Source organism: Temnothorax longispinosus, chromosome 10 (assembly GCF_030848805.1).
Source record: "Temnothorax longispinosus isolate EJ_2023e chromosome 10, Tlon_JGU_v1, whole genome shotgun sequence".
NCBI lineage: Eukaryota > Metazoa > Arthropoda > Insecta > Hymenoptera > Formicidae > Temnothorax > Temnothorax longispinosus.
In genome coordinates, this window is record NC_092367.1 from 2,342,788 (window position 1) to 2,363,808 (window position 21,021).

General features: G+C 43.0%; 2 protein-coding genes across 2 annotated transcripts; both read right to left on the reverse strand.

Annotated features, from left to right (window-relative positions):
- Positions 1-175: 175 nt before the first annotated feature.
- On the reverse strand, positions 176-9,127 carry LOC139819977 (tubulin beta-3 chain). The gene is made up of 5 exons (XM_071789819.1): positions 8,816-9,127; positions 7,289-7,554; positions 3,759-3,867; positions 1,507-2,080; positions 176-1,259 (listed from the first exon to the last, which is right to left on the reverse strand). The coding sequence occupies exons 2-5, from the start codon at positions 7,343-7,345 to the stop codon at positions 629-631; spliced, it is 1,371 nt and encodes a 456-aa protein (XP_071645920.1). The 5' UTR covers positions 7,346-7,554; positions 8,816-9,127; the 3' UTR covers positions 176-628.
- A 3,061-nt stretch (positions 9,128-12,188) lies between these two features.
- On the reverse strand, positions 12,189-20,726 carry LOC139820065 (tubulin beta-1 chain). The gene is made up of 2 exons (XM_071789999.1): positions 20,516-20,726; positions 12,189-13,837 (listed from the first exon to the last, which is right to left on the reverse strand). Exons 1-2 carry the CDS (start codon positions 20,570-20,572, stop codon positions 12,551-12,553), a joined length of 1,344 nt encoding a protein of 447 aa, XP_071646100.1. The 5' UTR covers positions 20,573-20,726; the 3' UTR covers positions 12,189-12,550.
- Between the last annotated feature and the right edge of the window lie 295 nt (positions 20,727-21,021).

Below are 21,021 nucleotides of genomic sequence, written 5' to 3' on the forward strand. Positions count from 1 at the left end.
CTGTACGTAAGAGAATGTGTATTGCAATATAAAAAATCTAAATATGCAGTACAAGGCTTATTAAAAATTTAGTAGGTACTACAATATTGAGAAAAATTATGGAAAAGAGAATTCAAAATGACTTTTTTCCATTACAGTTTGACATTTCATTCTTTCGTGGCTATAAATACAAAAATTTGATTTTTCAACGATTTTTATTACACTCCAGTCTATGCCATATATTCCTCCAAATGACATATCAAAATCCTTATGATTATCACTAGTAAAGCTGAATATAACATAGGCGTATCATAGATACATAATACAAGATCAATAGAAGAAGCTATTTTACATTCTAAATAATATTATTCTTCGCATTAATTTAATATTCGTCGCGACATCATTTGCCTTCGAATATTGATCTTCATAAATATATTTCGGTATCACACGATTCGTAAAAAAGTAATCTCGAACGCCTATATTACGTCCGTCTCAGCGATTACAAAGCGCATCGCATATCGTATATAAAAGTATCAAAAGACGGCTTTTCGCGCACGATCGGTCTCATGCGAGAGCTCCTACGATGACGAGACAGAGACAGAGAGGCTGAAGATAAACCTCTAGTAAAAGAGAAAACTGGTCGCTGGTTTCAGTTTTCCTGCTCGCAGGTCTCGAAGTCGTCAGCGCACTCCTCCACCTCGAAGTCCTCCTCCGCCGTGGCTTCCTGGTACTGCTGGTACTCGGACACCAGATCGTTCATATTGGACTCGGCCTCGGTGAACTCCATCTCGTCCATACCCTCGCCGGTGTACCAGTGGAGGAAGGCCTTTCTCCTGAACATCGCCGTGAACTGCTCGGAGATCCTCTTGAACAGCTCCTGTATGGCGGTGGTGTTGCCGATGAAGGTCGACGACATCTTCAGGCCCTTCGGCGGGATGTCGCACACCGCGGTCTTCACGTTGTTCGGTATCCACTCGACGAAGTACGAGCTGTTCTTGTTCTGCACGCTGAGCATCTGCTCGTCCACCTCCTTCATCGACATCCTGCCGCGGAAGACGGCCGCCACGGTGAGGTATCGGCCGTGGCGCGGATCGCAGGCCGCCATCATGTTCTTCGCGTCGAACATCTGCTGTGTGAGCTCCGGCACGGAGAGCGCGGAATATTGCTGCATGGACCGGGATGTCAGAGGCGCGAAGCCCGGCATGAAGAAGTGCAAACGTGGGAAGGGCACCATGTTCACCGCGAGCTTCCGCAGATCGGCGTTCAGCTGGCCGGGAAACCTGAAGAAGTCAAAATACGCTTTATTCGTGAACCATGCTTGCTAGATAAAAGTTTTATTATTGGCGAATTCATATTATTCTCTCGACAAAGATTATTAGTTGATATACTGTTATTTAAAACAAGAAAAAATATTTTTTATTTTACGTATTGCTATTTCTTCATCTACGTCATGTATTGATAATTAGAAGAATTGTATTTTTTCTTTTACAAATTCGCTTATTACTGTCATGGATTTTTTATGCACACCTAAGACAAGTGGTTACTCCGGACATAGTGAGCGAGACCAGGTGATTGAGGTCGCCGTAACTCGGGTTGGAAACCTTCAAAGTGCGGAAGCAGATGTCGTACAGGGCCTCGTTATCGATACAATACGTCTCGTCGGTGTTCTCCACCAATTGATGCACCGACAGGGTCGCGTTATAGGGCTCCACGACGGTATCGGACACTTTGGGCGACGGCATCACCGAGTAAGTGTTCATAATCCGGTCGGGATACTCCTCGCGGATCTTCGAGATCAGCAGGGTGCCCATTCCGGACCCGGTCCCACCGCCCAGCGAGTGGGTGAGCTGGAAACCCTGCAGGCAGTCGCAGTTCTCGCACTCCTTTCGCACCACGTCGAGGACAGAGTCGACCAACTCGGCACCCTCGGTGTAGTGGCCCTTCGCCCAGTTGTTACCCGCCCCGGATTGCCCGAACACGAAGTTGTCCGGTCTAAAGAGCTTTCCGTAAGCGCCGGAACGAACGGCGTCCATCGTTCCCGGCTCCAAGTCCAGCAGGATCGCGCGCGGTACATACTTCCCCCCATTCGTGGACGTCGCGACTGTAATGGGGAAAAAGAAAAACGAAATGAAAATTCAAATAATATACATTTGCTCATTCAGATATTTTAGAAGTACAAGAGATGCGTAAAGATATTCAAAAAAAGAACGACTTCTAAAATATTTTGCTAAGTAGAAAAAGCAGTAAAATCTCTTTTTCCATTGCTAAATATATGTATTGAAATAACGATGAATAGAATGTAATATGATGAATTGTACTCAATAGTCGCGGTGATTCAAGGCGTCAAGACGTCCATATTAGATTGACCGATATTGTTATTCTACCGAAAAGTCGTGCCGATCATAATAATCGACGGAAATGCGTACATGGATGGAACCTTTATCGTTTGCAAATGAAAAGCTATCGTAGAATAATATAAAGATTTATATATTAGGCGACTTAATTAGCATTACAATGTAAAATTATTTTAATTACATGGTAGATATGAATAATCATAATTAATAACGATAAAATATATGTACTTTTACTTTTAATCAGTTTCTGATAAAATATTTCGTATTAATTTATCAGTGCTTAGTAGAATGTTTGATTGAATAACATGATTGAATATAATATGGCTCTGAAAATATAAATTAAATACTGAATTATATTATATTAAATATTAAAATCAAATTAAATTTAAAAAAAGAAAGATACAAATGTAAGAACTTAAAGACATGAGTTTTTACCGCGTATATTCAAATCTATTTCCAACAACAAATCACTCACAACGACGGGTGGTGCGTACATTTCACTCGTTTGTTAATTAAACTGTTTCTACCGTGGAGCACGTGCCGCACGTTTCATTCTCGGAAATAATCTCGTTTTCGCGACGCGAACAAGAAGTCCTGAGAAATCGTGTTGCAGCCGCAACTTACAACCTTAAATTCGACCACGGAGAGACGGCTATTTTCAGCGTAAAATACGTGTCTCAACGCTCCTCTTCTCCCACATTCCGTCGGTGCAGGACACGCGATTTTCTATCTTTCTCGTTACTGCTATTTTCGACGCGAAGGCAGTAGAATCCGCCGAAGTAATTAAAAAGATTCTGTGCGATTTATCTCTTTAATTAGTCTTAATTAAATTATCTAGTTAAGGTGTTATTATGTCTACTTTCTTGTCGTTTTTAATATTCCTATTTTAACTATATGTTCATCCTTGTGCGTATCTTTCAACTAAGAAGTCAGATATATCAAGTAATCTGTTATATATTATTATGTTTGTTAATTGATTTGAAATTAATTATTTAAAAATGTTTATTGCAAATATGAGAAAATATTTTTCGAACTCGGTACGTATAAATAAATAAATAAATTCCAACTCCAAATATGCTGTTAAATTCGTAGTGTCAAATTATACTCAAGTTGAATCATTTTTAACTAGATCTATAGGTCACCACTGCTCCTAATTCAATATGTCGTTTAATTTAACTAAAACAATGTTAATTTAATAACTGAACCAATGGAGTTAAAATAATACTGTTTTATGTTAAAATAATAAATTTCGACACACATGGTAGTTAAAAATAACAAAATGTTATTTAATGCAAGGTTCAAATTTCATCCTTCAATATTTGACAGTGTAGCAGACTGAATTTAAAATAAATTATAATCTGCTCTATATAAAGAACGAAGAGAGAAGAAGAACGCGCAAGCCGTAATATTTACATATGCCCTTACCAGACGCTTCATTATAGTATACGGAGATTCGTTCGAGCTGCAGATCGCTGTCACCGTGATAAATGCCCGACTGGTCGATGCCGTGCTCTTCAGAAATAACTTCCCAGAACTGCAACGTGATTTGTCAACATTAACATTTTGGAAGCCAACTGTTTAAACAGAGTCTACTTATTTCCGAACATATCCAGTATAATAATCTAACCGGAAAAGTAGTTCAATACAAGAATATAGCAAGTGTCTCTTAATGTTTTGTAAATATATAGCTTATCGTAGGTTTATTTTACTACACTTTTCCTGCGAGCCACTCGACGTGTCGAAGGGGCAATTTCCCTCCGAAGCCGAGCGCGCGTGCACCCCGAACTCCGGGGACAAGGATAACACGCGCGACATCCAAAAATAGAGACGTACGGAATTAAACGCGGCCTGTGCCCCCTGGCTCATGTCCACCCTCCCGTTAAACATTTCTCCTCTCCATTTGTCTTGTCTTTACTATTTTCTCCGCCTATTAATAGCGAGCCGGTGTGCCGGTCGCCTCGGCCGCCGCCTCTCGGCGAAATGGGCCTCCCTGATTATTCTAAATGCATCCTCGCTGCATTTACGTGCATCACGTACGCGACGCTCATTATCGCACGAACATGAATAGAGATTAGTTGTCATTCCTCGCACGAATTCGTCGAGATAGAGAATTTATTTTACAAACTGGTATTTTACTGGGAATATATTGTCGCGCATATCAGATATGAAGAAAAATTAGATTTAATAGATTCTTAAGAAGATTTTACGTTGATGCTTTGAACTCGCGTAAAACGTGAAACTGTGGTATAATTATTATCGCTTGACCGATTCACTGATCGTTTCCTAGCGAGACTATCTTGGCTTTTCAACCGGTGTTTCGATTACTCGAGGAACATCGTCGTACAATCATCGTGTAGATCACGACTGTGTCCGTAATCCTACAGGAACTTCGCTTTTGCTTGCTGCGATCGTTAAAATCTTTCGAGCGGAAAACGATGCCGTGAAACCGACGATAGATCCACGAAGAGAAGGGACGATCCTTTTCAAAGAAGATGATCTTACGAGCGCTTCACTTTCTGGATCGACAGAAATAATGCGTCCAGTGATTGCGAAAATCGAATCAGTATAAGGATTGACAGATCGATTCGTTCGAACGAGAGACTGTACTTTCCTCGCGCGTCTCACATCTTTTTTATCAATCATTTGTTTTCAGATTTCTAATGATAAAATATCTAATCTAAATCTAGTAAATATAGATAGAAATTGAGGGCTATACATATATGTAAACGCATTTATTAATAAGCTTCTTTAATTAATTAATGGATAAATATGCCTTCCGTATCAATTTAGTGTAATATTGCTATCCAATTATATTATTTCTCATTCATATTCTCGAACTAAATTTACTTAGCTTTTACTATACTATTGGTAAAAAAAATTTTCTGACTCATTGGGTTGGTACTCCGTATTCTGGTCACAATCTGGTATGCGTCATTACCCGATGAGCAATGCCGCACGAAATATCAAGAAGCATCTTTTAATTCGTAACAAAGTTACACAGAAATTTGATAAGACATTATTTGTCGAAGATAAACCTCGATAAAGCAGAAAGTTTACTTTATTGAATAAAATTAAAAGTACGTGCCAGAGTAATTTTGATTTTATGTACTTTGTAATTCAATTAATAATTTAAACTGCTCGCAAAATTATAACAATAACGCGAAAATGTATGGGTATATATAAGTTATTAAGATTATAAACTGCCTGATTTACGGAAGATGAAATTCCTTGATATTGTCTGTGAAATAACAAATGTAATTGCGATGGATGTATCGCGAACGTCCAGATTGTCACGCCTACGAACACGATCAATGAGATTAGCGAATCTGTAGTGCTTCGCGATAATACTAGCTTCGTATAATGTGTCGAATAACGCACCTTATTCAGACTCTCAACCGGCACTAAAATTAATTAACAGTAACACTCAATTTCAGCTACGCATCGGTCTACGGCTTCGCGATATAATTATCCGATTTAAGCCTCAGAAACTATTTTTTACGGTCGTATTATAAACAGTTTTTTATATTTGTCCAAAACGCAGAATGATTAATTTAATTTTTCATACAATAGACTTTATTCCAAAAATGAATTTCGAGACGTGCACTTCCACGCCCACTCATTTTCACGCCGATGAACGGTGAACGCGGTTACTGCAGAATCTTAAGTGTTCTTCAAGTATACGCGATCGTCGTTTCCTGCCATCGTGTGCCGGCGCGATTAAAACTTAGATCACTTCGCGCACTTCGGTCGAAGGGGGTCTTCAATGTCGAGTGCGGTTCTTTAAATTTCATTCGTTGCGCGCCGCCTTATCTTCAATTCGATTACAGCCACGGTCGAACGTTATGTACCATCAAGTAAGATTGCTTTTTTTTATGGAGCGACGTAACGTACAATGCGTTCTTGTCGGTTATTGCTCCACCGAGTTTATCGATTCCGTCCAGAAAGATGAAGAATAAAAAGAATTTATAGAAATAACTCTTTTTTTTATTATTAGAATAATATAACGCGTTCAATAAGATAATGTACAAAAAATATTTAATTTAAAAAGGAATGTATCCCTTAAAGATCGAAGTGACCATTTGACGGATAGTTTCCGGTGTGTCGCTTATTTGAATATAAAAAAAAATGGCAAGAGGGTCTGAAGAGTGCCGAAAACCACGAGAGTGCCTCGAGCGAACTCGTCGATCGATGCCTCGAAGACGATGAGTCATAATACTTGACTTGTTCTGACTTGTTCGCGCTTTAATTGACAGTCGTCTGTCGTCTCGGTACGAAGTAAAACGGATTTACAGTTAATTTCCGGACACCGCGTATCTTTTAATAGATAATTTATTCTTGTCCCATCGACGCTTCTGTACTCCACACCTTATTGAATGTGTAAATGTGTACCCGAATAAATCACTTCCATTCATGCTTCTGAGTTTTGATACTGAAACTATATTGACTGTTTGCATCTTCTTGCGCTGAATTTAATCGCTGAATTAAAAACTCGCCCGCGGATTTAGAACTATTTCATCAAAATTATTAAATATTTATTATAAAATTCTGATATTAGAATATTCAATATAAAAATTCCTCGATACTTTCTTTTGACAATCTATTTTTATCTAAAACGCTTCCTTTTATCAAAATTAGATAAAAATATATAGATACAATTTGTTGAAATCTGTTGCAGAATTTGTCATTAAAATACATCCCACCAGTATGGTGTGTGCAAGAATATTGTCGATATTTAAAAAATACGAAGGCTATGAAATAAATAAAATAAAAGTATCGCTGTCTCGATAAATTATCTCTTAAATTTTCGCCAAGGAAAAATTAATTCTAAATTTATACAATTGGTCCCATTAAAATACCAAGGTATCCCGGTATGTTTTATGAAATTCTTTTCGTATGCGTGAAAATGTATGAAGCGTAGAAAAAGATGTCTTTTCAGAGCTGTCGTGTCGACCTACCTTAGCGCCGATCTGGTTGCCGCATTGTCCAGCCTGCAGATGCACGATCTCCCTCATCCTGTCTTGCTTTCAGCGTGGAAAAGCGGTACGGGGCGAGAGGGAAAACAGCTGATCTCTCCTCCTGGACCTGCCGGGAACCTTCTCTGTCCTGTGCCGTGGGTGCCGAGGATCCGTGCGTGCGCGCTCGGCGTGTCGGACCGGAGTGCGTGCGTGCGGCTGAATGCAACCGAGCCGAGGAGTGCAGCCAGCCGAGTCGCGAGTCGAGCCTGAGAATGAACGACGAAGCGGTATTCGTGACGTGAGGGAAACGCACTCGTGAGTCGTGCCGGCGTCCTGAGCTCCACTCTCCCGAGGTGAATCTACCACTCGACGACGCGACGTCGGGATCAAGCCTCGGGAGAGGAGCGGGGAGGAATCCGTCGCGTCGTCGCGACGGAGGAAGAAGGAGGAAAAAGAGAGAGAGAGCGAAAAAGAGGGTGAAGGAACGGACGAGCGTCGGCTGATAAGCGGCGCAAGAGTAAACGGGAAGGAAAAACGTAGGGGGTTCGTTCTTGCTCCGGGGTTACATCCCCCGAAAAGGGGAACGCATGCGAACCCCGTGCGTATATGCAAAAATCTGCGCGTATCCCTCGAGTACCGCTTCCAGTCGGTTTGTCTCTTCTCGCTAAATGCGCGAGGCTTAATCTGGTCAGCAAAGCGAATGATCATTTTTTTATCGGCAGCGGATTAACGAGATTCCCACTGTCCCTATCTACTATCTAGCGAAACCACTGCCAAGGGAACGGGCTTGGAAAAATTAGCGGGGAAAGAAGACCCTGTTGAGCTTGACTCTAGTCTGGCATGTATTTTTACAGCATTTCCGAAATTGGGCCTTTGAAGAATAAGTAATTAATAACGCGTATTAATCACCGCTGCAAATTAATTCCCGGAAGCTGCGGGCCAATTACGGTTCGCGTGCGAAATATTGTTCGATGCGTCGCGAGACCGTACGATTATTCTTTTATATCGAATTACCTTGAAGCTCATTCACCGGAACTGTAACAGGAGATAGGACTTCTCTCTCTCTCTCTCTCTCTCTCTTTTTCCTTTTTTTGGAAAGTATTTCCTCCTGGTTGAATGCAGGCGAAGGTATCAGTGGTATCACGTTTAACGGAAGCGTTTCGGTCACATGAATTCTGGGGCAACACACATGCGTGTCCGCTAATATCTATAATTACCACCGACGCATGCAAATGTCAGGATGTAATATAAATGAAATATAAGATTAAATATAGAATAGCACGTTTAATTATAACAATTTTACAGTTTAATCGCTTTGCCGAACTTTCAGATAATTATCACGTGCATTATGTACAGCTAATTAAATTAATACCACAGTTAATATATATATTAATATTCTTCAGTTATTTAGTAATTAAAAACTTATTTTTACGCCTGTGTAGCAGAATTTCGTACCATTTTCTACAAGTATAATATGATTAATGGAAACTATTTAAATGGAAATATTTGACATATTTTTCTACTAACATCAGACGTTTCGTGCTTAAGTAGTAATGGCCAGTTTAATCGTCGTCTCAAGTTACAACGCACAATTGGCTGTAACGCGCGGGAACGCATCTACGCGGTCGCGTACCGCGAATTCTTGGAGCAGGATGTCGGTCTTAAAAAGATTCCAAAAGTACACGGCCGGAGAATCAGACGCTTGGGGGTCTTTATCTCGTGAGTCACTCTTCAAGCAGCGCTTTCCTCGTCGAAGATGATGATAATCGAGATAGTCGTCGCGTTTCGTCTCCAGCTGTGCGCCGGGCTCCTTCGCGGTCTTCCCTCGACGTCGTAAAACACTCACCTCCGTCTATTATTGTAACGTCTGTCCTCAGCTCCCGTTAACATCCGCGTCGTCGTCGGCGCGACGCGACGTGCGCGGTCACTCGCTCGATATTCAGGAAGAAATCGGCGAAACAAACCGCGCTTTTTGTCAAACGGAGCAACGAAACAATTGCTACACAGAAAAAAGAGGTGTCAATTCCCGAGTCGAAATTTTAGACCTATTTTTGACCTGAATTTTCTAACATCTGTTTAAATCAAGACTTGTATACTCAAAACGTATATGTACTCAACAATCTATAATCTTGGAAATAAGATTATATCGCGTTAAACAATAGTTCAATCAAGGAAAAAGAGTTGAAATAAAAAGTTGAAATTCTTAATCGGAAAAGCTGAAATTCTTATAAGATTATATGTTGCGTATATCAGAGTATATATGCATATAAGTTTTAATTTGACATTTCTTCTTTTCTGTACATATCGACCCTCTACCAGAGGGTACGGGTGATTAAATAAAACTGCGAGATCATTTTCGCAATCGCGTGCGTTAATTTCTGATATTTTTATGGGGGTACTTCGAAGTCTGGGCGTCGAAGATTAAACCTGCATTTTCCCGGGACGCTTCTCTGTTTAGAAATATTTTAGATAAAATGACATTTTAGAGAAAGAAAATTTCGATGAAATTGAATTATATTTTGGGAAGGGACTACGCGCGAGTCGGTATTTGGCACGATAGGCAGGAAACGATGCTTATCTCTTATTTCTTAATGAGCTAGGCACGTACGACGCGTACTTTGTTATTGCGTGCGGCGCTTGGCGATGGATCGAATTCGTAAGACGAGACGGTCGACATACAGCGAGACACGCGATGAGTCATGTCGCCTCTATTAAGGTCGATGTCTGCGTCTTATCAAAGGCGAACGGCCAAAATCGAATCCGATAATTTTCCGTACACGTCGCACGATTTACGTCATTTATAATAACAATATATTTATAATTCGTCCTATCAAGTAATTATTTATGTTTGTATTTTATTATTTTATTTATATTTTCTTTATCTATAGTTATATATAATTACAAAATTTTAAGTTTCTTTTTGCACGCTCTGCTGTGATTTTTGCTGCGCGAGCAAAAATCACGAAGCAATCATAAAATGAGCTGATCGTTAAAACGGCAGAATCAATTTAGGGGAACCGAAGATCGTGGGAGAATGTCACGCGGGCCACGGAGGTGGTGGTCAATTGTGCGAAATTAGAGGACCGAGATAAGGTAATAATCTCGGGCTAGGGGCGAAGGAGGCGCGACCGGAAGCGCAGGGTCGCAACGCGGTCGCGGTTATTTCCAACTTCGAGCGCCAGCTCGAGTTTCTTGCATGCCGACTACTGTCGACATGTACCCGGACGAAAATGCAACACATCGTCGCATTTTCGACTCTGTACTCTGTACAGTCTGTACGCATTTGGTCCATGAAACGCGTATGTCGATCTTAGCGCGAAACGCGCTGATTCCGTCGGCTTAACTGTATCTTCGTATTCTCCGTTAATCCGTTAGCTCGCCAACCGGAGCGATGCGCTCGACATTCCTTCGTTACCGCAGCGCGGATGCAAAGCGTTTTACTTTCGCCATGATGGCGAAGCAATACCTCGCGGCCGCTAAAGTGGCGCAATTACCATCTCATGCGAGAATTCGCTGAACTCTGCGAGATGTAAGACGCGTACATTTAACGCGGATTAATTTTACGAGTAGTCAATTAAATATCATTATTGTTCCTCAACGGTAATTATTGTGCAGAGAAAGCGGAAATATGAGAGACGGTAAATGAAATTATCGGCTTTCAAGATTAACGTATGATAAATAAGTACGAAGAATTGCGTGTAGTAAAAGTTCGGTATAAGAGTTAATTTGTAACTTCCGTCGGTAAGACGCGGTCGGTGCTTCCCATTTTTACTAGCACTGGTAATCATGTAGCAATTAGTCTATTAAAAAATTTGAAATCGTGTTGCTCGATAAAAATACAGATGTCTCTAAAATACAGATAAATCAATAAGGATGACTCGCCAAATAGGCCTGCTCCTGTGCTTTGTATTTTTATAATAAAAAAAATAAGGGCGACTTTCCTGTAGAGATGACTGATTTGCAATCATTTGACACATTTAGGCATACTTTTTTTAGATTCATACATTTACATATTGCATACGCCATACACTTAGATGCACATAATTTTGTAAGCCATAAAAAAAATTTAATTTAGTGCAATAAACATTTGAGAAAAAGTGGAACATATGTATAACTTAATTTAAAAATAGAAACGAGACTCTGATAGCTGATATAAATGCAGCAAGATAGCGAAAGCCAAAGATCGTTTATTTATATTTCTTTCAGTTAAAAAAAAAGCGATTTTTCGATCAAATTCATTAACATACTCGTCAATTAATTCAACGAGCAAAATTATTCGTAACACTTCTAACTGTATAACTAGATCATATAAAATTAATTATGTATATAATTCATCGTTCTTAATCTCTAATCTTTCTTTCCGAATGTCAAACAATAAAAATTCAATAATCCTATTCAATGTCAATAAGATAATGGAGATATCACTTGACAAGTTAATCGCCAATTCATCAGTGATTTCGATATCGAAAACGAACGGAATGTCACACCGGGCCGTTTTTAGTTATGGAAAATACACACTTGAAAAAACAACTTAATAAATGTCGAGTCCAACTAATGTATCTTATTTCTGTGTCGATCTAAATTTCAAGTAAATTATTGTAATAATTGCAGTGCTCGTACATTTATTCAAAACTCATTTTTTTGCAATCGTGCCATTTATCCCGTAAATATTTTCAAATTCTAGCTTTAACATATTAGATATATGTATATAACTGAATGTCTAATCAATACTCTCTTCGTATATTTCATGGATCTTTATTCACACCCATTTTATCATGGTATAAAATTGCGTATGACAACAGACGAATATAAATATATACGAAATCTCCGAAAATACAAAACTCAATAGCACTAGTCTAGAGGTCTGTGTAATAATCAGGGTAGTGCGAGTGACGACAGATTCATATGATAATAATTTATTCAAATATGTAGCGGCCGCTCTCGGCGGTTGTACAGTGGATGATGATAGGGGCGCGCGAGAATTAGTAATCGAAAGTAATCTTGTAGAAAGACACAATCAAAAATAATAAATCATTCTTCGAATTATCGCACTAGGTGCAATATTGACAGGCAGCAACGAAAAACGCGCGCGCGCTTCGCGAAAGTTCGAAAAAGAAGTCCGTAAAAAAAGATACAAAAGAGAGAGATAACACGAGTTAAGAAGCATGGGTGAAGGGTGTTTTGCGTTATCGCTCGGTCGAGAGAAAGAGAGAGAGAGAATAGGGAGTGTCGCTTCCGTCGCGGGATATATATTTATTTTTCTTAGTTCTCGTCGACCTCAGCTTCCTGCTCCTCGTCGAATTCTGCGTCCTCGTCCGCGGTAGCCTCCTGATACTGCTGGTACTCGGACACCAAGTCGTTCATGTTCGATTCGGCCTCAGTGAATTCCATCTCGTCCATGCCCTCGCCGGTGTACCAGTGAAGGAAAGCCTTTCTCCTGAACATGGCAGTGAACTGTTCAGAGATGCGTTTGAACAGTTCCTGGATGGCGGTGGAGTTGCCAATGAACGTGGCGGACATCTTGAGACCGCGCGGCGGGATATCGCACACGGCGGTCTTGACGTTGTTCGGTATCCACTCGACGAAGTACGAGCTGTTCTTGTTCTGAATGTTGAGCATTTGCTCGTCGACCTCCTTCATCGACATCCTACCGCGGAAGATGGCGGCGACTGTGAGGTACCTGCCGTGCCTAGGATCGCACGCTGCCATCATGTTCTTGGCGTCGAACATCTGTTGGGTGAGCTCCGGTACGGAGAGCGCTCTGTATTGTTGGCTGCCGCGAGATGTGAGAGGCGCGAAGCCAGGCATAAAGAAGTGGAGACGGGGGAAGGGCACCATGTTTACGGCAAGTTTCCTAAGATCGGCATTCAATTGTCCGGGGAACCTCAGACAGGTCGTTACACCGGACATCGTGAGGGAGACGAGATGGTTTAGATCGCCGTACGTCGGCGTCGACAGTTTCAGGGTGCGGAAGCAGATATCGTAAAGGGCCTCGTTGTCGATACAGTAGGTCTCATCGGTGTTCTCGACGAGCTGGTGTACGGAGAGAGTGGCGTTATACGGTTCGACGACTGTATCGGACACCTTGGGCGACGGCACGACGGAATACGTGTTCATGATTCTGTCCGGGTATTCCTCGCGAATTTTCGAGATGAGCAGGGTACCCATACCGGAGCCAGTACCACCGCCCAGGGAGTGCGTGAGCTGGAATCCTTGCAGGCAGTCGCAGCTCTCGGCCTCTTTTCTTACGACATCGAGAACAGAATCCACCAGCTCGGCGCCCTCGGTGTAATGGCCCTTGGCCCAGTTATTGCCAGCGCCGCTCTGACCGAACACGAAGTTGTCCGGTCTGAAGATCTGGCCGAACGGTCCCGAGCGCACGGAGTCCATGGTACCGGGTTCCAGATCGACGAGGATGGCACGCGGCACATATTTGCCGCCGGACGCCTCATTGTAGTAGACGTTGATTCTCTCCAGCTGGAGATCGGAGTCACCGTGGTAGGTGCCGGTCGGGTCAATGCCATGCTCGTCGCTTATGATTTCCCAAAACTGCAATACAAAAAAGTCACCTCGTAAGAATACTTCCATTAGAAAGAGAAACTTTACATCTTAATATATCATTGCGGGCTAATAAGAAGTTTATAGGCGCGAGATAACTGCTTTTTATTCGATAAAGGAAATATGGGTGCGACGCGTATTTCTTCGTCTAGCAAGTGCCGTAACGAGTCAGCGTTGCCATAAAAATTAGATACGCGTTCTGAATCACGCATCATCCGCGCGTAGGAAGGAAGCTTCGCGCACCGGCTTTCTCCCCGCAATTATCCTCGCATCCGTTTTCCAGCCTTCCATTGTATCAAGCGCGAACGGAGTTCGCCGTTCAACGACCTCGCGCGCACGGCGAATAACTCGCGTGTAATTAATCGTAATATCCCAAGGCCCGCGCATCGAATTACGTTTCTCTTTTTTTCCCTTTCGCATTTTTTAAAGCGAGCCCGCCTCTCGATGGTGTAACCGAATCGCCCGAGCGATAATCGAGACTAATTAGTCCCGTAAGCGCGGTGTTACGCTCCTGTCTCGCAGCGGCCGGTCGATCGCCTCGTCGAAGCGCATCGCGATGCAATGGGTACGACGCTTCAGCAATGGACCACGTCGCCACGTAATCTCCCGGAAGCGCTCGTTTCACCGTGATAATCATAATCGGCACTTCAGACTGAAATGTCAATCGCTTGTAAATGTCTTTCAATTTAACGTCGCGATGAAGAGTGTAATTTTTTAAATTGAATACTTATGAATATTATACTATTGAATACTTTACCCGGACAATCTCGAGTAATCCGTGAATGGCGAATCGCAAAAGATTTGCTGAGAGAGACAATATTTCAGTGTTCGCATACATTAATTAATATTAATGAAGCAAATTAATTTCTGATTGATTTCTACGTGCAAAGAAGATGGTTTGGGACTTTTCCCCCTTCCAATTAATTAGCAATTCAGAATGACTGGACGTGTCTGATGCAACTCCTTATTTGCAAACAAAAGGGGAAATTAATTGCGAAATTGTCGGCGCACCGCGTGCGGTCCACGATGCATCTCCACTTCATCTCGGGAAACGCGGTTCAAGGACCCCGCGGTATATTTCTGGAAATCGACGTGCAAGAGATACGTGTATATCCTCCTAAATATATACAAGGGCACGCAAATAGAATGGCTAGACTAACGTAATTATAACGTCTTGATAGTTCAATTGTCTTATCATAGGGGATATCATGCAACTTTATGTCGGAGCGTGGCAAAATAACAAAATTACACGTCACTTGGCAAATTACTCGTCTCTAGTCTCTCTCGACATTTCACAATCAAGACGCTCCATTACGGAAGTCGGCTGTTTCCAATTTGTCTGTCCTCAATTAGAAATTCGCAAAACGAAAAATGATTTCGCCATTTGCAGCTGTAGCTAACTGTGCATTTCGTAACTATCTATTCATTACAAAATTAGAAATGGTTAAAAAAATATTTTACTACATTATCGCATTCAATAAAGCTGTTTTTAGTTTTTATTTTATATTTATTTAATAAGTTCTCAATCAAAGAGACAAAGTAAATAAGAACGTTGCAGACAGCCTTATCGCTGCGTCGCGACTTCCATCGAGTCAGTTTTTTTTTTCCAAGAAACTGTCATTGAATAATCTCAAAGTCCATATACAATCTGCGTGAAAGTTACCGTAAAAACGCACCAGGTCCGCCTACCGTTCGGTACGTACGTCCCACATGGAGACGATGGGTGTATTAAGCAGTGACCATATATGATCATCGTCGTTCGAAAGCTAAGATCACCTAACCCTATCTGTCCCCACCCAACTCCCCCTCTTCCTCTCCTCCTCCTCTTCCAGCCTGGCCGCGCAATGTATATGTTACAGTCAGATATGAGTCACCAATGTCACCGCTATATATAGAGATGATTGTAAAACGACAGTGCGATTAACATGAACGATGATCGTTCGGTTATGCACTGCAGCGATCTGTTTGTCCATTTATTTTTAATTTTTCCCCATTTTTCTCGAGTCGAGTCTCGCACCTAGGACTTCGACGTCGCCAACAGCTGGCGACAGACGCGGACCGTCGTCGTCGCGAGACCGGAAGCAGCGCGAAAGGTCGTACCGTTATTCTAAATGCATACACGTCGCCACGCGCGACGCTGCACTTACGCGTTGCGTAACCACCGAGCGGATACGCGATGCAATTGGTCCGATGCGAGTGATCCCGAGGGTCCCACTGACTTTAATAGATTGCCGCTTATGGCAGATGAAAGAGAGACGCTAAAGAGGCGAGCTAATTCGCCAAGGGTTGTCTATCTAGCTAGACTATACAGGAATGCGATGTATATATGTATATGTGTGACGTATATGTATGTATGTATGTATGAAGAACAGTAGAACAATATAATTAGTATTTTCTAAAAAACTCCTATTTTATGTTTAGCATTTTTTTAACATCGTATTAAAATATATTTATTTAGTGTATATATTAATGTATATTTAAAGAAAAGGTTCTTAATGAGCCTAAGCATCGTTTAAGAATATTATGCCACAAAACGTGATAAGATAATGTAGCTAATAATGAATGAGAAATGTTAAAACCATTTCCTGTTACAAAATGCACAATTCTATAAGAGCAGCTGGTTGTAACGGCACGAAGTGAATATTGGAGCTACACATGAGTGTATATAAATATATTTATATATGATTTATATATATATACACCAACTAGACAATCAAAATTAAAAAATGCTAAATATAAAATAGGAGTTTTTTAGAAAATACTAATTATACTGTTCTACTGTTCTCCAGAAAGTTTAGGTCGGAGGAATGTTATATTTCTTCTTTAAAAGAAAGGTCCTTAATAAGCCTAAGCATCGTTTAAGAATATTATGCCATAATAAGATAATGCAGCTGATAATAAATGAAAAATGTTAGGACTATTTCCCGTTGCAAAATGCACAATTCTATGAGAGCAGCTGGTTGTAACGGTACGAAGTGAATATTGGAGCTGTACTCCAATATGTTACAGCTACACGGAATAGTAAAAATGTTGAAGTAAACGGAAACAACGAATTCTATCGAGGATTCTATTTCATGTAGTTTATACAAATGCTTATGCTCGCGTGTAGAAATAATAACCATAATTAATTACGCATCTCGTTCGAATGGTAGATTTAGAACATATATTTTTGTAATTAAGGTAATATAAAGATTATAGAATCCCGTAAATGAGGACGTAAACTGGCCGCATTGATTACAAGGTACTCGCTCATAAATGCAACTTGATAATAAACCAGATCTATCTCTTAAAGAATACCTGCAATAAAAGATATTACTGTTACATATTTCAAGACAGTAACATTTAGTTACGCTTTTCATCTTTATTAATGTAAGATACCATGTATTAACAGGTCGAGTGTCGTTTACAGATAATGTCAGTTGGCGATAGGATATTGTTAACGACTTCAATTATATTTATCCCGCTGCAACATCTATTTCGGGACCGAAACGTGAAGGAAAAAAAGAAAACTGAAATCGTAAAATAGTAATCGTCATCGAGTCGCGACAGTAGGCGAAACCCCAGGCCTTTGCGACGCAATCGATACACCTGGCTATATCCAGCGAGAAAGAGAGGGCCGGCTTGTCGGCAACGAGCGAAACGGTTCGAAACGGGCCGAGGTGATGCGAAGGAAAATGGCGAGAGAGGATATCGTCGGCTTCCTTTATTTGGGAGCGCGTTGCCGTGCTAACGCCGAGACTCGGTGTCCTTGGACTCGAAGGCGTTCGTTAAATGGGCACATTCGTATATAATGGTTACACAACAGGCTCGCGTAGATAGAAAGCCAGGCCCTGTAACTACGCTAAATTTTTATCGTAATTTTGCCTCAATTTTCTCTAATGTTTTTTCGGCAGGCACGAGCTTCTTTTTGGAACACCCCTTATACATCTTTTAATAAACAATTATCTTATCTCCTTTGGTATGCTTTATGAAGAATATTGAACGGTATATTTTGCGGTATATTGAACCAAATTCTTTCTTCATTACTGGAATTTGGGCGAATAAAAGATGTTCAATATTTTATCAGCGGTATTGTATATAGCGTGAACACACATGATATAACAAATTATTCTTAATTCCTGAATTTCCAGAATTCAAAGGTAGAAAATGAGGTTTTTAAACTGTACATATTTCTTATCGGTTTACGCATCCTCGGCGATAACTCGGTTATCGGTAAATGTTATCGCAGATTTTGGACGAGTTAAAAATTGAAAACAAAGTGCATCGGAGAGTTTATCGCGAAAGCAATTACTCGGGTTCTTCAGTTAGAAAACAATTTCCATCTAATCGATATGCGTCCTCATTACTACTAGTTTGTTATAAAAAAGGGGGGAGATAAAAAAATAGCCTTTGATGTTTACGCTAGCGTGACCTCGGATCGATCGAGATAGACAGCTCGAGAAACGGGCGTTGACTTGGTGCAGCAGCCTTAAAAATTACGGAAGCGTGACGACAAACGTCGATCACCTTCTCCTCGATCCTGCAATCTTTATCGTCGCTTATTCAGATAAGATTAACAATCGTTGCAAAAGACCGACCTGCATCGCGAACACGATTGCGTGGGCTTACGTGATCTTTGCGTAAACAAATTTATACATAAACATTTGAATCATTACTCTCCAGGCTAAACTTATTTCCGTCCGTAGCGTTAAACATATTTGTCGCTTTTAATTTTTATTCAGGCAAAAATTAAACCCGCGCTACCACAAGCCGAATCTCACGTTTCTGTAAACGCGACGCTATTCGAATAACTTTATTTATTAAAAAAAGAAAAAAAAAAGAAGAAACAAATATCGGAGACGGAGAGATCGATAGTCGGCGAGAAGTGTGCGACGGTAAAAAGGGAATGGAGCGCGTGCACTTAGAAAACGGAGACGCCGATTCGCACGATTAGCGGCGGGGACTCCGAGCGTCCGAGCGTGTCCGACTCGTGATAACGCAGTGGCCAGCATTGGCCACGCGCGTCCGTCCGGTTGTCCGTTAACACGGCGCGTCGCATAAAAATTTTAAAATACACCACGCCATGCGACCGACGGACGCTGGGGTGGCCGTTAAACGCGATCGCGACGCCGCGCCGGGCGGCCGACGGACGCGGCGCAGGAATTCCATCTGCCCTTAAGAGGCGTGCACACCGCGACCGGACGCGAAAACGTGCTAACGGTTGGCCGAGTCGCGCGATTCTCACGAATGCCCGGAACGATTGGATCGAAAGATCTGGAAGATCTCGCGAAGAGGAAATTTTACAACAGTTGCAAAGCAAAACAGTTAATTGCTACTTAGGCTGCGGTCCACTTGACGCTACAAGTGCTTCGAAGCATTCCTCTTCTCTTTTCTTTTCTTTCAATGAAGAAAGAAGGAGAAGAACGCTCCAAAGCATTTGTAGCGTCAAGTGGACCGCAGTCTTAGCCGCTCAGCGAGCGGTCGTAGCAACTGAATGGACCAAAACATCTCTCGTCGTCGTCGTCGGGATCGGCATTCGTTCGTTCGTTCGTTCGGTGTGTGCTCACCCTTAACACACGCCAGCCTGAACGGGGGGGAAGGAGACGCAGAGCGGGGGAACGAGGAAAGATGGACATACAAGAAACAAAATACGACCAGCCGGTTCATATTCGCGATAAAATCGAACCGGCGCGGCGATCGAATGGAGCGTCTGGAGCGTGAAATGCATTTCTTATTGAAATAAGATCGCCCGTATGTTTTACGAGCAAACGTCGCGGAGGCGAGGCAACATTTGCGGGCCGACGGCCAGGATTGTTGCGAGACGGAAAAGCGGAGAATGTCAGTGGAACGAAAAGGAGCGAGAAAGAGATGCGCGCGCAGCCGGTCGATGCCGTCGCGCGATCTCTCTCTCTCTCTCTCTCTCGCGCGCGCGCGCTTTCTCTCGTCGCCGAGAGAGAGCCACACCCAGCTCCGTTCCCGGTCAAAGTCAAGTAACAGAAATTTCAGCGAACGATTCGGGGCGTTCGCGTGTCCTGTGCTCCGTCGCGGTCGCCCGACGGCGTACGCGGAAATTGCGAAATATACACGGGAGACGGCGAGAGAAGATGGCCGACGCGCGGCAACGACGACGCGTTCGCACAGGAACGCGGTCTTACGGCGAGGGAGAGAAAAGGACCGACAGAGGGGGGAGGAAGGAAAAAACCGTTAAGCTATACCGGCCGGCCGGCGAGCTCGTCGCCATGACAGGTCTTCGACCGCCCGCCGCGCGGGCGAGGCTGCCCGAGGCTTTCCTCGCATACCAGCGTGCCCGTCGAGCGACGGTGAAAATTCCGACGCGACGTCCTCGTTCCCACCGGACGACGGCCGACGGCCCTCCTCTCGGACGCGGATATCGAGCGGCGAAAAAAATGGCGCGGCGACCCGGCGCAGACCCCGGCGAGCGAGGCCGAGAACGCCCTCGGCGATTATCGCGTCACTCGTGTCGCCGACGGAACGATCTTGAGCCCGAATTTAGGGCGAGCGGGCGCGAAGAACGAAGGAACGTCGACGGTCTCGCGGTAGACAAGTCCTCTCGTACCGACGAGAAGTTGACCGCGAACAAAGGACACGCGGGACGCCGACTCGGTCTCAGTTTCGCGCGCGTACGGTCGATTTCTAGATCGCCCCCCGGGATTGCCTGACGTCGCCTACCTTCGCTCCAATTTGGTTACCGCACTGGCCGGCCTGGATGTGGACGATCTCCCTCATGTTGCTCGCGCGGAGTTTTGTTGTGACCTCACGAAAAGAGTGACCCTTGGGGTACCTTGAATGCGGCGGCGACTAACGGCGATTTTACTATCGAACTGACTCGAGTACAGACTAACGCGTCGCGAGAGCCCAGAGACGAGTATGCGACGGTTGCGGTGGCCGTTACAGATTTTCAAGCCTCTGCCCTCTACGGGAGCGACGGCGGGGAGGGGAGGATGTTGGGCGCGCGCGATTGGCGGAGCCCGCCTCCGCCGCGCCGTCGCGATTCGCGGACGCCGCGCGGCCGACGCGCGACGGCAGCGTTGCCAACTTCGCGCCGCTCGCTCGCTCGCTCGCTCGCCGCGCGCCGCGTTGACTCGCTGCTCCGCGCGCCGCGCCGCGCCAGAGAAACGCGCTGGTTCGATTCTCCGAATTTCAAGAGGAACCGCTATAGCGCAACATTATTATAT

Excerpts from the sequence above, each read along its gene's own strand:
- LOC139819977 (XM_071789819.1), bottom strand. The coding sequence starts at position 7,345 with ATGAGGGAGATCGTGCATCTGCAGGCTGGACAATGCGGCAACCAGATC. Across the intron at positions 3,868-7,288 it reads GCAACCAGATCGGCGCTAAG|TTCTGGGAAGTTATTTCTGA; the intron begins GTAGGTCGACAC and ends ATCACGTTGCAG. Across the intron at positions 2,081-3,758 it reads ATACTATAATGAAGCGTCTG|TCGCGACGTCCACGAATGGG; the intron begins GTAAGGGCATAT and ends TCCCCATTACAG.
- LOC139820065 (XM_071789999.1), bottom strand. The coding sequence starts at position 20,572 with ATGAGGGAGATCGTCCACATCCAGGCCGGCCAGTGCGGTAACCAAATT. Across the intron at positions 13,838-20,515 it reads GTAACCAAATTGGAGCGAAG|TTTTGGGAAATCATAAGCGA; the intron begins GTAGGCGACGTC and ends TTTGTATTGCAG.